At 37.6% G+C, this 13426-nt stretch overlaps 1 protein-coding gene across 2 annotated transcripts in view; it reads left to right on the top strand.

Annotated features, from left to right (window-relative positions):
• LOC110830228 (uncharacterized) overlaps positions 1 to 13426 on the top strand; it is a 279207-nt gene that overhangs the window by 174661 nt on the left and 91120 nt on the right. For both annotated transcript variants that reach the window (XM_087355979.1, XM_087355980.1), the window contains one exon: positions 7817 to 8059. In XM_087355979.1, the coding sequence (XP_087212105.1) occupies positions 7817 to 8059 (243 nt within the window). The remainder of the gene's footprint in view (positions 1 to 7816; positions 8060 to 13426) is intronic.

Here is a 13426-nt window from a genome sequence, read left to right as displayed (position 1 = left end):
CTTCTTACCGCTGCGAAGATCATCTGATTATCTGGTTTATGCTGTTCAAGATACACTGAGATTCACGCGAAACAAAAAATGAAGCTATTGATCGTTGAAGCAAGTGGGACTTATGTTTGCCATTGGACTGAAAAGGCTTAATACTGGAGAGGGGGGGGGGGGGTGGATAAAATCCTCCTCTCTTGCCTTTAATCACCGTCTGTAAAAGAAGTAGCAGGACAACCCCGGACGCCTCGAGGGCTCGTAGGTAGACACGCCTACAAACTTTGCAGTGATGGAGACAACGTGTTTCCAGAAACTTTGGTATCTACCTGCGAGTCCTCACTGCGTCACAACCAACAGATCAATATCAGTGTGTGTCTGCAGGTATCGACCGATAACACAAAAGTTCCCGAAATCAGTGAAATAAAAAGAGCGATTCAAAAGGCAACAATACAGATACCAAGCAGCAGAGTCAGATTTGCGAAACTATTAGTCTCTCGTCTGTTAAAAACATTCCGGCTTTTATTTGAAGTGAACGTTTACTACCATGTTCAAAAGTACCCCACAAGTACGCTATATGAATCCGTTCCTCACTCACACTCCTATTTCTTTAAGATATTTTTTAATATTATCACCCCATCCCCGTCTATGTTTTCAAAGTAATCTCTTCCCTTCAGGATTTCTGATTAGATTCTTTTATAAGTATCTATTAGCTTTCTTGCGTGCTACATGCCCCGCCCGTCTCGCCCTCTTTTGTTCGATCCCCCAAATTATAATGAAAAGCAGAGATTATGAAATTTCTTAACATGCAGTTCTTCTTATGCCTCTCCCTGAGGTTCAAATGGTCTTCTCATGAGCCTGTTATTAGACACCCTCAATATATATTATTCGCTTAGCGTCAGAAGCAAGTTTTACACTCTTATTTGTGTCAAAGGGGAGGAAAAAATAATTCGAATTAATTGGCAATACATTTTTGTAAGAGTTGAGGTTTTCACATCGGTGAGTATGAAGATTCCTGTCTTCTGGGTTGTTGCGCTGTGTAGTATGGTCGATGTTTACCAACGTTTTGTTGAATTTAAGGTAATTTCTAAATTTCTTATTTTCATAAAAAATGCTTATGTTTGTGACGTATTCGATAGATTTTTTAGCTATCTGCAGTAATATGTCTTGCGTTATTGTGATGAAATATGATAAAATATACCTATTTAGAGATTACCCCTGCATCTAGTATCGGACCGGTCAATTTTCTAACATCTGATAAATCTTCTGTTTTCTCCGTTATGGTATTTATGAACAGTATTAAAGGCGTTTAATGCAAATATTATAGACTATAGACTGTCCTTTGCCTGTACTAAAATTCAAGAATGGTACGTACCTTCAGTGACCCTAGGACAGCCTCCACCAAAATCCTTCCAATTTTATTTTCGTGATTATCACCCTTTCCCTGCGCTCATTCTGTACTATATAGTCTGGTTAGTTGAAACAACATCGTTAAATAACTTAATAATCATTTAATTAATCACTTTTCTGATAAAAGTAGTTAGTTATGATGTCTGTCGGCTACATAAAAATATGCATATTACCCAATAAAAGAACAAACCCCACGCAAATCCTTTTGTTCGAAACCTCCATGGTTGATACATCATAGTTCTGTGCTGAAGTGTTTGGTCGGATTAATTTACAGTTCTTTCCATTCATAGTTTGAAATATGATTTTTACGCAGATTTTGTTTAGTAAAATACGTGTTGTGTACATAGAAATGTTATCGGTTTTGAACTGGTGCACGCAATAGATATGGCTAATTAACACGTCTTCTCTGTACAGCAGAGGTTCGGAATCAGTTACCCTCTTCTGCAGTTCAAATGAAAGCATGACTCCATTTCCAAAGCCAATATTGACAATGGATACTTCCACATCTTGGCAGAATGGAGCAGACTGTCAGCCAGCGAGCCCTGAATGAACGCGCTTTGGTCGTGATTCTATATCCCAAACAGTAACTTTGGAACAGTGATGTAAAGTTTTACTAAATGTAGGCACGTGTAACGCACATTTTTACTCAGATCGAAGAAGAAATGAGATGACGGATGGATTTTCGAAAAACGTGTTATAGCTAAATTGTTGTACAGCTTCCGGCTTATGAGCAAAATACATTTTAAACTTCAGGGTATTCATGGTCATGTGTTTGCTTAGGATGATACACCTGTAAGAAAACGCTTAGACATAAGGAACTACGTAACAGTGGCATTAACAAAACTGCTTAACGAGAATTTTACAGTTCTTTGTTGATATTCACCAAGATTTCTGTGGTAAATTCAATTAAGAATAATGCTGACTGTGAAAGCGACTTCCAGTTATCGAACTATGATTAGGATATTGAATCAAGAAGCAATTTATCTCCTCATCGCAAAGAATTTGCAACGAGAAAGTTTGCAGGAAGCTAAACTACGTTTTATGCGCGCGTGTATGTAGAAATCAATTAATATATACAACTCGCGGTGATATATTGGATTGATTGCGTATCCTCATCAAATGGAACAAATTGTAGTCACAAATTATAATTAAGTGGAGTAGAAAAGAATCTGTAAATCAAAATTCTCTCGTCCTTTAGCTTTACACCACATTGGAAGTCATAGTTTGAAAATTTTCAAAAATTTGAATTTTTTTTAAAAAAGTCATCGCGAGAATCTAAAACCTCACCAACAGACCTGTTGAATTGTAGGGATATCACTGTTAACGATATTGAAGAGTATACTCTTTGGAGTACACTGACGCACCGAATGTGTTCTTCACGCCACATCACTAAGTTCATTTTTTCACTTATGTGATCTGGGATTAATGTTGCGTTTTGGGCCATTCCTGTAATAATACGATCAGAGGTCACTTTTAGGCAATAATGTGTTCTAACAATGACCTTTCTTTCCGTTTTACACAATAGTGGTAACCAAGGGTTTCGTGTTCCAACAATGTATCCCCCCTCATGCAAATTGCCTACCCCCGTACGCGAAACGAGACAGACACAAATAGACGAATCCGAAACGTATTTTTCGCTCAGGAAAACAGAAGAACACGTAACAATAATTTGGCGTGATTCCACCAGATGAATGCGGGTATCGATATAATAAGTATCGAAATTATTCGCTGTTGGAGCGGCACTTTTTAATTTTGAATTTGAAGTGTTAGATCTCTTTAGTATTCTTATGTTTGATCAGTAAATTAGACGTTGTGAAGTTCCAGCGATTCATCACTTGCCGCCAAAATAACAAATATGTGTGAGGAATTTGCCAGCCGTTCGCGTTCCACTTTTTAATCAAAAGATTACCTTCATAAATTTGCCCCAACACAAAACTGTTTCCACCTCATAAGTTTACACAACCCGTATTTTATTATTCCCTCAGAGTTAATTGGGGAGTTTCCAATGGCGCGGTGTCGGAGTCAAGCAAAATTCAATTACGTTGATCGCCGTGTATAATATTAATTGGTGTTCCGTGTAGAAACAGACTAACTCCACTGAGCAGAATCTTCTCGGAGAAGGTACATCTAGTCAAGAAATTCTCCAACTTCTAAGCAGCCCGAAGAATCATTGTAGTGTCCACAAGCCCCCTGGACCAGATAAATCCAATTCATTACGTTAATAATTATATATCTAAAGTCCATTTATATGTGGCCCAGTCATTTACAGATAGAATCCCAGAGAAGCCACTTTCCTTCCGGTGTTACTGTCAAACACATTCATGCATCTCATCAGTCCCAAGTGCGCTCTATCCCCTATCCATCTTATCCTATTAATATAATCGCGCTTAATAGGCCCAATTTGTTAGGCAGTTGGTCTAGCAATAAACGCAGTGAAATCTAAATGTTATGAAGATTTCTGTCTTCTGGGTTGTTGCGCTGTGTAGTCTGGTAGATGTTTACCAACGTTTCAGAGGTCATACTGCCTCCGTCATCAGAGTATGAAGATTTCTGTCTTCTGGGTTGTTGCGCTGTGTAGTCTGGTAGATGTTTACCAACGTTTCAGAGGTCATACTGCCTCCGTCGTCAGGGCGATGAATATTCATCGCCCTGATGAAACGTTGGTTAACATCGACCAGACTACACAGCGCAACAACCCAGAAAACAGAAATCATCATACTCACCGCTGTGAAAACCTCAAATCTTACAACTAAATGTATGTTCGTGTCTCGTCACCAGACCACAGGAATACCCTTCTGCCAATTTATTACAAAGAAAATAAATGATCGAAAAATGTCCTTGTAGTATGAATGCGTTAAACTATCCTATGGAATTCTGAAATGTGCTCATTTCCAGACGACTACAAAGTTGAGTTTCTCAAGTTATTCCGCAGAGGGCGCACATGGGGCTAGAGTTTCCCTAAAACTATTAATATTCATCACATTAACTGCTGGTATTATGTACTGTCGTACTCCTCCTCGTCTGAGACGTGATGTATACTACAGCCTGGCTTGCGCCTCAGTCGTTGTTATATTTGGAGCCAAGGACTCCGAACTGTTCCAACCGGGTGTGTTAAAAGACACTTCAGAAAACAAGATGACCGTCATAATTTAGCGAGTCCGAAGTTAGATGTCTTTCGGTTGTTGCGCCTTGGTCTGGTAGAAGCTTTCCGACGATTTAGATGTCCTTGCTGCCTCCATCAGCAGGTAGATGAGCCGTCGCTCTGATGATGGACCAGACAACACGACACTACACCTCAGAAGACAGCTATCTTATAAAAACACTTTTCTCATTCTACTATCCTTCTTTAAAGACATTTTACTATCAAATTAGGAGCCTCAGTATGTGAACTGTAGAAACTAGTTTTCTGTGGGTAGAATAGAGCTAGCTCAGAGGGTGAAATTTGTTTTGTGCAGCGGGTTATAAGGGCTTCTGTTCCTTGCTTCTTAGAACGCGGCTGTTTCAAGTCTTCAGCCTCGCAGTAAAGTTCTTGTAAATCATAACTACATACAGCTGCAATACAGTTATTTTAAAGGAACTAACGTTGTGATTTACTGTATAAGTTCTCCGCAGTACAACGAAAATAATCACCATACAATATCCTTCATGCCTGCCAAAGCGGTTGTCGTAAAATAAAGTAAATTGCAGGGATTTATTTCTAACCATGTTTTTAATTTATACCGAAGACAAATATTCTGCATTTTCCTCAGAGATCTACTACAAATCTTCAGAGGTCAGAGTTTAATGGCACCACTATTTCCAGAACCCATAAAATTCTCACGTCCATTACCTAACTGTTGGGGTTTTGGAATGTGAAGCGACTACAAATGGCATGGCTTTCTCGAAAGAAAATACGGCAATAGTTCATATGCTACTAATTGTGGAACAGAGTCACATTGGGCATGTACCATAAACTTATTTCATTACGAAGGCGTCATAACGCAACAGAGATTGTGTTTCTGATTGCGTGAATCAAGCACGGCCCCACAACTTGCAGTCACATTCCTCGTAACCAACACACCGAATTCCACGTGTAAATAGGAATGCCAATACGTATAAAGTTCCGAATCGATATCGGACACGTTAATATAGATATCGAATTATTTTTACGGTTTAAATCTTTTTAAATTGCCAAGCACCAAATTGTATTTAGTATCTGACACTGTATATTGAATTCATTTGTACTTTATATTATTGTGCGTCAGTATGAATTGCAATGCAAATTGTAATTTTAATTGAAACTTTTGAAATAGTTGAAATACAATAATTCAGCTTAAAAATATTGCATATTTCTTTTATTTTAATTACATAACTGACATGATTATTTATCTAGGCTACAAGGTGTTTCTGCAAGGTCCGTATAAACCTTGGGGATGAATTATACACAGCAAAACAACACAGAAAGTTCGTATGAAAGTCGGTCCGAAAAACATCTCCTTTTTAAGGTACAACCTGGCAAAATTTTCAGTGTGCTAACCATTTAAAATTATATTCCCAACTCCTTAGTCGCTCTTGTGGGGCAGCAAAACCTGTGCACATCTGGGTTTAATTTTGCATAAGCAGTGAACCTGTGTCTATCTTGTGTGCACAGCGGTACTGTGTTGGTCTAGTGGAGATGTGTCAGTAATGCACTGACACTGGTAGTGGCGTAGAATTATATCTGAAGGACAAATAAGATGCACACAAGCCTTGTCCTTTTACAGCAGTGCCCTAACTACCGATGTTGGGAATGTAATTTGAAATAGTTGCAACACGGAACACTTTTAAGGAATGTAGCTTTTGCCAATCCATGTTTAAATATATTTATGTATTATTTTGATGTTTATAACACACCCCAAATTTTATAGAGACTTTTCAGATACACTCTATATTCCTTTGTATAATAACTACGTAAAAAAATATCTACAGATTAATTGACACTCTTACAATTTTTCGGTAAAGCAGAATATAATAACATTATGCTACCAGCTAATAAAGTAATAAACTAATGCTCTGACTCCATAACCGCATCGAACACTGTTTCTATTATCATAAAGTATCGACTTCTGGATATCAACTGGACTCTTTAAAAACATATCAATTATCTTGGAAAATTTTTATTTTCATAACTGGGCCTACAGTACCCTAAGTGCTTGATACAAGTTTCGTTGGACAGAAAGAGTTGCTTACACTTTTAACTAGAACCAAGTGCAGCGGCTATATACTGTCAAATCCACTGCAGTACCGTATGCATTTCATTGTAGCATTTGATCAATCTATCATAATGTCGAAGCGTTATAAGTGGTTTCATTCACTGCAGCTGCTGCTGATCTCGTGTGAGGGTAGGAGTGACAGAACATTCCACACAGGCAACCCCTAGTTTGAACGTTAAAGGCCACCCACCTTCGAGGGGGGGGGTGGTTTGTAAATTCCTTGTGGCAACTAGAATTAATTAACACGTGTTCTGGTATTCTGGACCGTTCGTAACATCAGGCAGCGGATTGAGTCCACGACCATAATTTATATGGAGGGATGCTACGAATAATTTGGATAAGCTATTGCTGACGTGGGTTATTCTTTAGTTTGGGCATTTGGTTGTAGTCTAACGGTTCACCATCGCAAAGAAAGGTAGCGTGTTATGAAATATTACATAACATCTGTACTTTATTATTTTTTCCCGGAATGACCTAGGCAGAGAGATGCCGGGAGTTATAAGCGAAAACCGAGAGCAGTAACAGGTTAAAATCTGAAAGAAGAATTCGGGGTTGGTTAACTTGAATCAGAATGAAGACATCAGTATCGATTAGTAGGATTATTAGAGAGGGCAGGCTTATGAAAATTTCAGACAAAGACCTATAAGTGTTAGTGCTGTAAGTTGTGGTTTGACAGAATGTTTAAAATGGCTAAATGAAACAAGATAAATTGTAGTGACTACAGAATCCAGTCTAAATGAATGGGCATCAAATGAACAGTGTTCGATTTGAAACTCTAAGAACACGCACAAACAAAAACAAAGAATCGTCTTAATGGCAGGCAGTGACAGTTAATTTCGATCAATTCAAGTCCTTTAATCTGACAAATATATCTTAGAGCTTCTCCACCCTTAAGAGTTAATAATGGACCAGTAGGGCTATAATTATTTCAGCTCTAACCACATCTTCTCAGACAGCTCCATTTCCAAGTATATCTGATATTATGTTCTTGAATAAACTTCTACCAGACTACACGACGCAAGAACCGAGAAGAAAGTCGTTTTCATAAGCCTGCTTGGCATTACTTCACAATGCGTGACGTGACTAAAACTTTGGGTCACATGAACACGAGCAATCAGCCAGCTGAGCACCTGTTAGCTTCTCAAGAAGATATCTGCTGTGGTACTTGACTGAAGGATCCTGTTTGTTCGTAGGTACGCGTACACAGGACGCCCTGTCGTCGTGACTGATGCCATGGAGAACTGGACAGCTCAGAACGTGTTCAGCTTCCAGTTCTTCAAGGGAGTATATGAACAGCGTCTGGAGCACTGGAGCCTCCAGCTGGGGTGTCAGTTCTTCCCTTACGAGACGGAGTTCACACAGTTGCGAGAGGTTTTCAACATGAGTGAAGACCGGGCGCTTATGCGGGATGGGACGAAACCCTGGTACATCGGCTGGTGAGTTTCAGTCTCTTACAAAGAAACGTAAGCGATGTCTTGTACAGCAGAATTCTACACTACGTAACGGCTTTGTCTGTAATTATTTATTTTGGTTAGATCTAGTCCCGTAAGTATTGTTGTTCCCATAACTTTCCTCGGATGACACATGCAACTTAATGGCGCTAGGTTATTCCTCAGAGTTGGTAAGTATACAACTTATCAAAGGACTTTCTACTTCTTTCTAAACGTTCAGCTTCATTAATTTGTTTATAAAAGCCCACTGTTCGGACATGTCCTGAGTCAGATCAACCAAGTCTTCATATTTACACCCAAAATTAATAACAAAAATTTTACGCCTATTTCTGCAGTGGTGTCACCTGTTAAAATTTTATGAATACAACTGTGAGTGAATTTTTCACCACTTCGTGCATACCTAATGACCGGCCAATCGCATATAAATGTGTTTATTTACATTTACAATAGGTTGTAGAGATAAATTATGAATGCATGATTTGAGGTTTTCACAGCGGTGTGTATGAAGATTTCTGTCTTCTGGATTGTTGCGCTGTGTAGTAGCGATCGCCCTGATGACGGAGGCAGTATGACCTCTGAAACGTTGGTAAACATCTACCAGACTACACGGCGCAACAACCCGGAAGACAGAAATCTTCATAAATTATGAAGATTTTCATTACATCATATGGGCATACTATATCATCTTATTACCTGCTCTGATATTCTGTATAAAATACTTTCTTCGGTCTAAATCTCTACCATCTTAAAGAGGCAAAATTTTACGCCTGTGTTAAACATACAAGATTATATTTCTGCATATTTCAACTTTAAGATTTTTAAATACGTCAGAATAAACTAAACTGAGTAATAAGAAGCATTCTTAGAATATTTTCTTTTAACTTCATGATTTCAATTTGTTTCTGTTGCTCCAAAGTACTTAAACTTTTGATACGATTTCAAAGGATTTATTAGCTGCTTTTCTACGTATATTATACCTTTTTCTGCGTTTTTGTAATGATGCAGAAATAAAACCTGTATATACATTCCTTTGCTTTCTTTTGAAATCCAACCTACTTTCTAGGTTTTATCAAGATTTTTGTTTTTCTTTATGACATTTCTTTCCGCTTAATTAACATCAACAGCAAGGACCAATGACTGATTTGCTCTACTCAATGCAAATCCTCCCTTTTTAAAGCAATATTTAAAAACTATGGCTGTTATGTGTATTCATCTTTTGGATCATTATGAATAGGACATTCACCTGACAACTGTTTACGTAGACTTTCCGTTGAAATATATTTTAATTGGACTAAATACTTTTCTTGTTATTAAAAATTAAATTTAATGTAGAACAGTAATTCAGCCTTAATAATATTTTGAGGTTTATATATAAATAGGTGTTGTACTGCTTTTATAACAGCTAGGCTTTAGCTGATATATATTTGCAGTAGGCGCTCATACTCAATAATTTTTTCTGCTTACGGAGTTACAATTGTAAAATCAAAAAGTTATATACGCCCACAATTATTATATTTGGTTTTATTTGCCCTTTGTACAGTGTGTCCCGTTTCATCGAGGTGTGTCTTGTCTGTAGTAATGTAACAGAGGTGATAGCCTACAAATATGAAGCAACTAACTAACAATTATCAAACAAACAACAGTTTAACGTAAAGAGGTAGAGTATATTACGAATGTCACAAATGGTCTCATACTCCACTGGCTTATTTAGGATAGAATAAACAGCGTAATTAGGATATGAGGTTTGAAATTTATAAAGTTAGGAGTCTCTAGAATGTACAGTCATTGAAATCAAGGGCAAACAATTATTAAAATATACAGAAGTAGGGGCGGTAACACATGACAAGAATTGGATTTCACCAACGGATGATTGTAGACTAAACGTTTCTTCAGTATCTTATTTTATACATAAATAATTTGTTTGGAGACTTCCATTAAACAGTAGTGAAAGTGAACAAATTGAAATTGAGAATTCTTAACAAGTGTTTAAGTTGAAATTGATAGTGATAATTTGGGCTGGAGCAGTGATCTTTGCGAGAAACTCCAGTTGTCAAGAGTGGACCTGAAACATTTCCGCACTGTGGCCTGGCCTGAAGAAATATACGTGGACGCCTCCCAGTGGAATTACACAGAATGAAATTGATCACGTTTCAGCAGATTAAAGACGGCACTCAAGTATAATTGACGTCCGATCTTCCGAAGAACTGACTATGGACTGCCCACTGTCTGGCGGTTACAGGCGAAAGAGAGGAGCTTTCAGTAAATGACGGAGCAGAGTAACAATTTAAAGACTGGTTGAATCGCAAGAACGCGAACGATATGACAGCTACGTAACTCTATCTGGTGGAGTGTGGAGTGCATATGGGGGTTTGAGAATTTGGTAAACGTAGATGTAAATATAGGTATCACTACGTTCAAGATATTTTTACAGAGAAATTAAGAGCGTATAAAACAAGAGTATAACGGAATAAGTTATGAAGACTATTGTTTTCTTCGTGTTTGGTCGCTGTGAGAACTTGAAGTCTCAACGAATATGCTGTGGTTGGACGTAAAGTACTCTATGGGTGTTGCCTGTGTTACAGAAAATGGGCACTGCTTACAAAATTAGAACCAAAAGAAGAGAATTTAGTCGAAAACGGATGGGTAAAACGTATAAATTTAATCGCTTGTAAAGTGTATAAGGCCTAATTGAAATAACGTTTATGTACTCGTAACAAACGATAAGAAAAGTATTAAAGGATGGTAAAGAGCATACGTTAATATTAACATAAAAAGGACTACAGAACTATAATGAATTTAGTGAAAGTACATTGTGGAAATCTACTGGCATATTCCAGCTTTATTTTGAATAGGCGAGGAGGAGTACTTTAAAAACCTGTATAAATTTTATATTTAATAACACCTGTATCTGTGAAATCATTTGTGACATCATCATGAATAACATGAAAGTACGGACTCGCTTTTCTGATTTTAGGTGCGATTAATTTTACTGAATGAATTTTCTGAATTTAGTATCGACCACTAATAGTTTCACTTTACAACTTTCAGTATCACTTGAGCAGTCATTATTGCTTCTGCATTAGTGGCTATTAATTATTCCCGAATTAGTTCAGCGACCCTTATAACACTAGATTTGGAAAACCATGAGTCACTGTTAAAATTTGCTGCCATAATAGTAACCTTTCTCATACGTCTGTGGTTATTCGTGACTTGACAGGCACTGACGTTCCCACTTGTAAAACTCGTTAAGTTCTAGAACAGTGTTGAGTCTCTCACGTCCATCATGGAAGTTTGTCTACTATCTGCAATTGATTCATTTTTTACCTCAGTCACGAGCTGCATAAGCACCCTATACAGGAATGGGTGCAGATTGTGCGCAATCAAGTATAATTGTACCTTAGGATCTGTGCCTAAAAACTCTGCCTCCATTAGATGCTTAAATCTAGGCGGTACAGCAAACGAATCATTCGTCGGAATATAGGCAATTATTCTGATTCAGAATGGTTCTTCAGACTTGTTCATGAAAACAACAGCTGTTAAAAATTGTAGTAACAAGGTACTCACTTTATTAATAACACTGAATGAATTGTAACGACCTTGAAAATGGGAGTTACCGTAGTGATGTGCTGTTCGCCTGTGTTTCGTGCGCATGTTATCGCTATGGATAATACCGTAATCCATTGCTTTATTAGAAAAATACTGTATGGAAAAAATTAAAATAGATTGTCGTTGTATGAAAATAGATTTTCATTGTATTATAACATAAAATCGGAGCATTTAATTCCCGCTGCATTAGGAAAGTAGGCTTTGATTTCTGCCTGGAGCTCTCGTGAAGGCTTCCTTAAATCCTTCACGGTCCTCTCACAGGATTATTTTGAGTGGGAATGTAACCACTGTTTCCAGAATAGGAATTATGGGTAGGAAGTGTGGTGATCGCTACATCAGCGCCTCGTACGTCCATCGGCATTCTTAGAAAACTAAGCTTCCTGAATGATTTAGGTTATGTAGAGCTATCGGGGCTCGTTTCGTTAACATAAACTTACTTATGATTGATAAATTAGTGTAATGCATCAGTGGGTTAAGTAGTTGCAATGAATCGCGTTCTTTCCTTACAATATGTGTTTTGCGTGGTACACAGAGAACTTAAGAGTCGCAACTTATCTCCGTAAGCCTTTAGTGATTGTCCTCCATTCACGTCTTAAACTGGCCCCATTATCCTTTCGTTCGTTTCATTCTGCCCGTAAATGTTCTCTGTTTCTATGTTGACTGCTGAAGCAAAACGATAAGGCTGTAGCATTTTATGATACGTACGTCAACTTTCATTAAGACGGATGAAGACTGCGAAAATATCAGCCACATACTTGCATCGATTACAAATAAAAGTATTGCGAAAAACTGAAATGTTTCTTTCGATAGGTTTATAGCAAGTTTATACAAGATCTACCCCGTAATGACGTACCTTTCTGTGAGTTTGACATTAATAAATATGTGGTCTTTATGATTCGTAAGACACTCATTTTTAATCTCACAATAAACGTTCCTGTGAAGAGACGTAATTACAGCACTATGAAAGTGATTTAAAATTGTTTGTCCTACTTAATCCATTCTGCAGTTCATCTTCACGGCAAAGCGTTGTTCACACAGGTTTAGTACGAAGACGAGATACTGGCTTCGGTTAATACATCGATTTATTATTTTTACTTTAGGTATTAAACTACTCGTTTACACAACACAAATTACTGAACAATGGTTAACTAAGACCGGTAACTCGTTCTTGCACTAAACCCTTGTAACAAGCTTTAACAACTAGAAGTCCATTGGATTAATAAAGAATGTCGAAATTTGGTGAGGGAATGGAGTCTTTTGACGTCTGTGTTAAAGAAGGCCTAATTCCCATCATCTTGCCTTTGTTTATATTCTGACGCCTCATACTAAACTCATTGCACATAGTGCATAGCAATCCTTCCAATGGTGGAAGTTATGGTTCGATGCCAGCCCAGGAAATCGGCTATTCTAACTGAATTTTTCTATCGACATTATTATTTTAGGAGGTTGTGTGGCCCTTGTATTGATACTGTGTATATAACTGGCGATCTGTAGATAATTCATTCGTAAATTTGGCGTTGAAATTTCAGAGTGTACAGACTTAAACACCTGACTGTCGCAGGTATCAGATTAATGACAGATTCTGCTAACACCACTTTGAATAAAGATAGAAATATATATATATATATATATATGTTGTTTTGAGAATAAAACAACTTTTTGAGCAGAAGAATGCCGACAATTTGCTGCGATACTGTTGTTTTGCGGTAGGCGTATTTTCATGCATGAAATTGTGATATTATTTGA

This window comes from Zootermopsis nevadensis, unplaced genomic scaffold (assembly GCF_977971745.1).
Source record: "Zootermopsis nevadensis isolate Lab colony 2312 unplaced genomic scaffold, Znev_1.0 Znev_ptg000025l, whole genome shotgun sequence".
Taxonomy (NCBI): domain Eukaryota; kingdom Metazoa; phylum Arthropoda; class Insecta; order Blattodea; family Termopsidae; genus Zootermopsis; species Zootermopsis nevadensis.
This window is presented reverse-complemented; position numbering and strand designations above follow the sequence as displayed.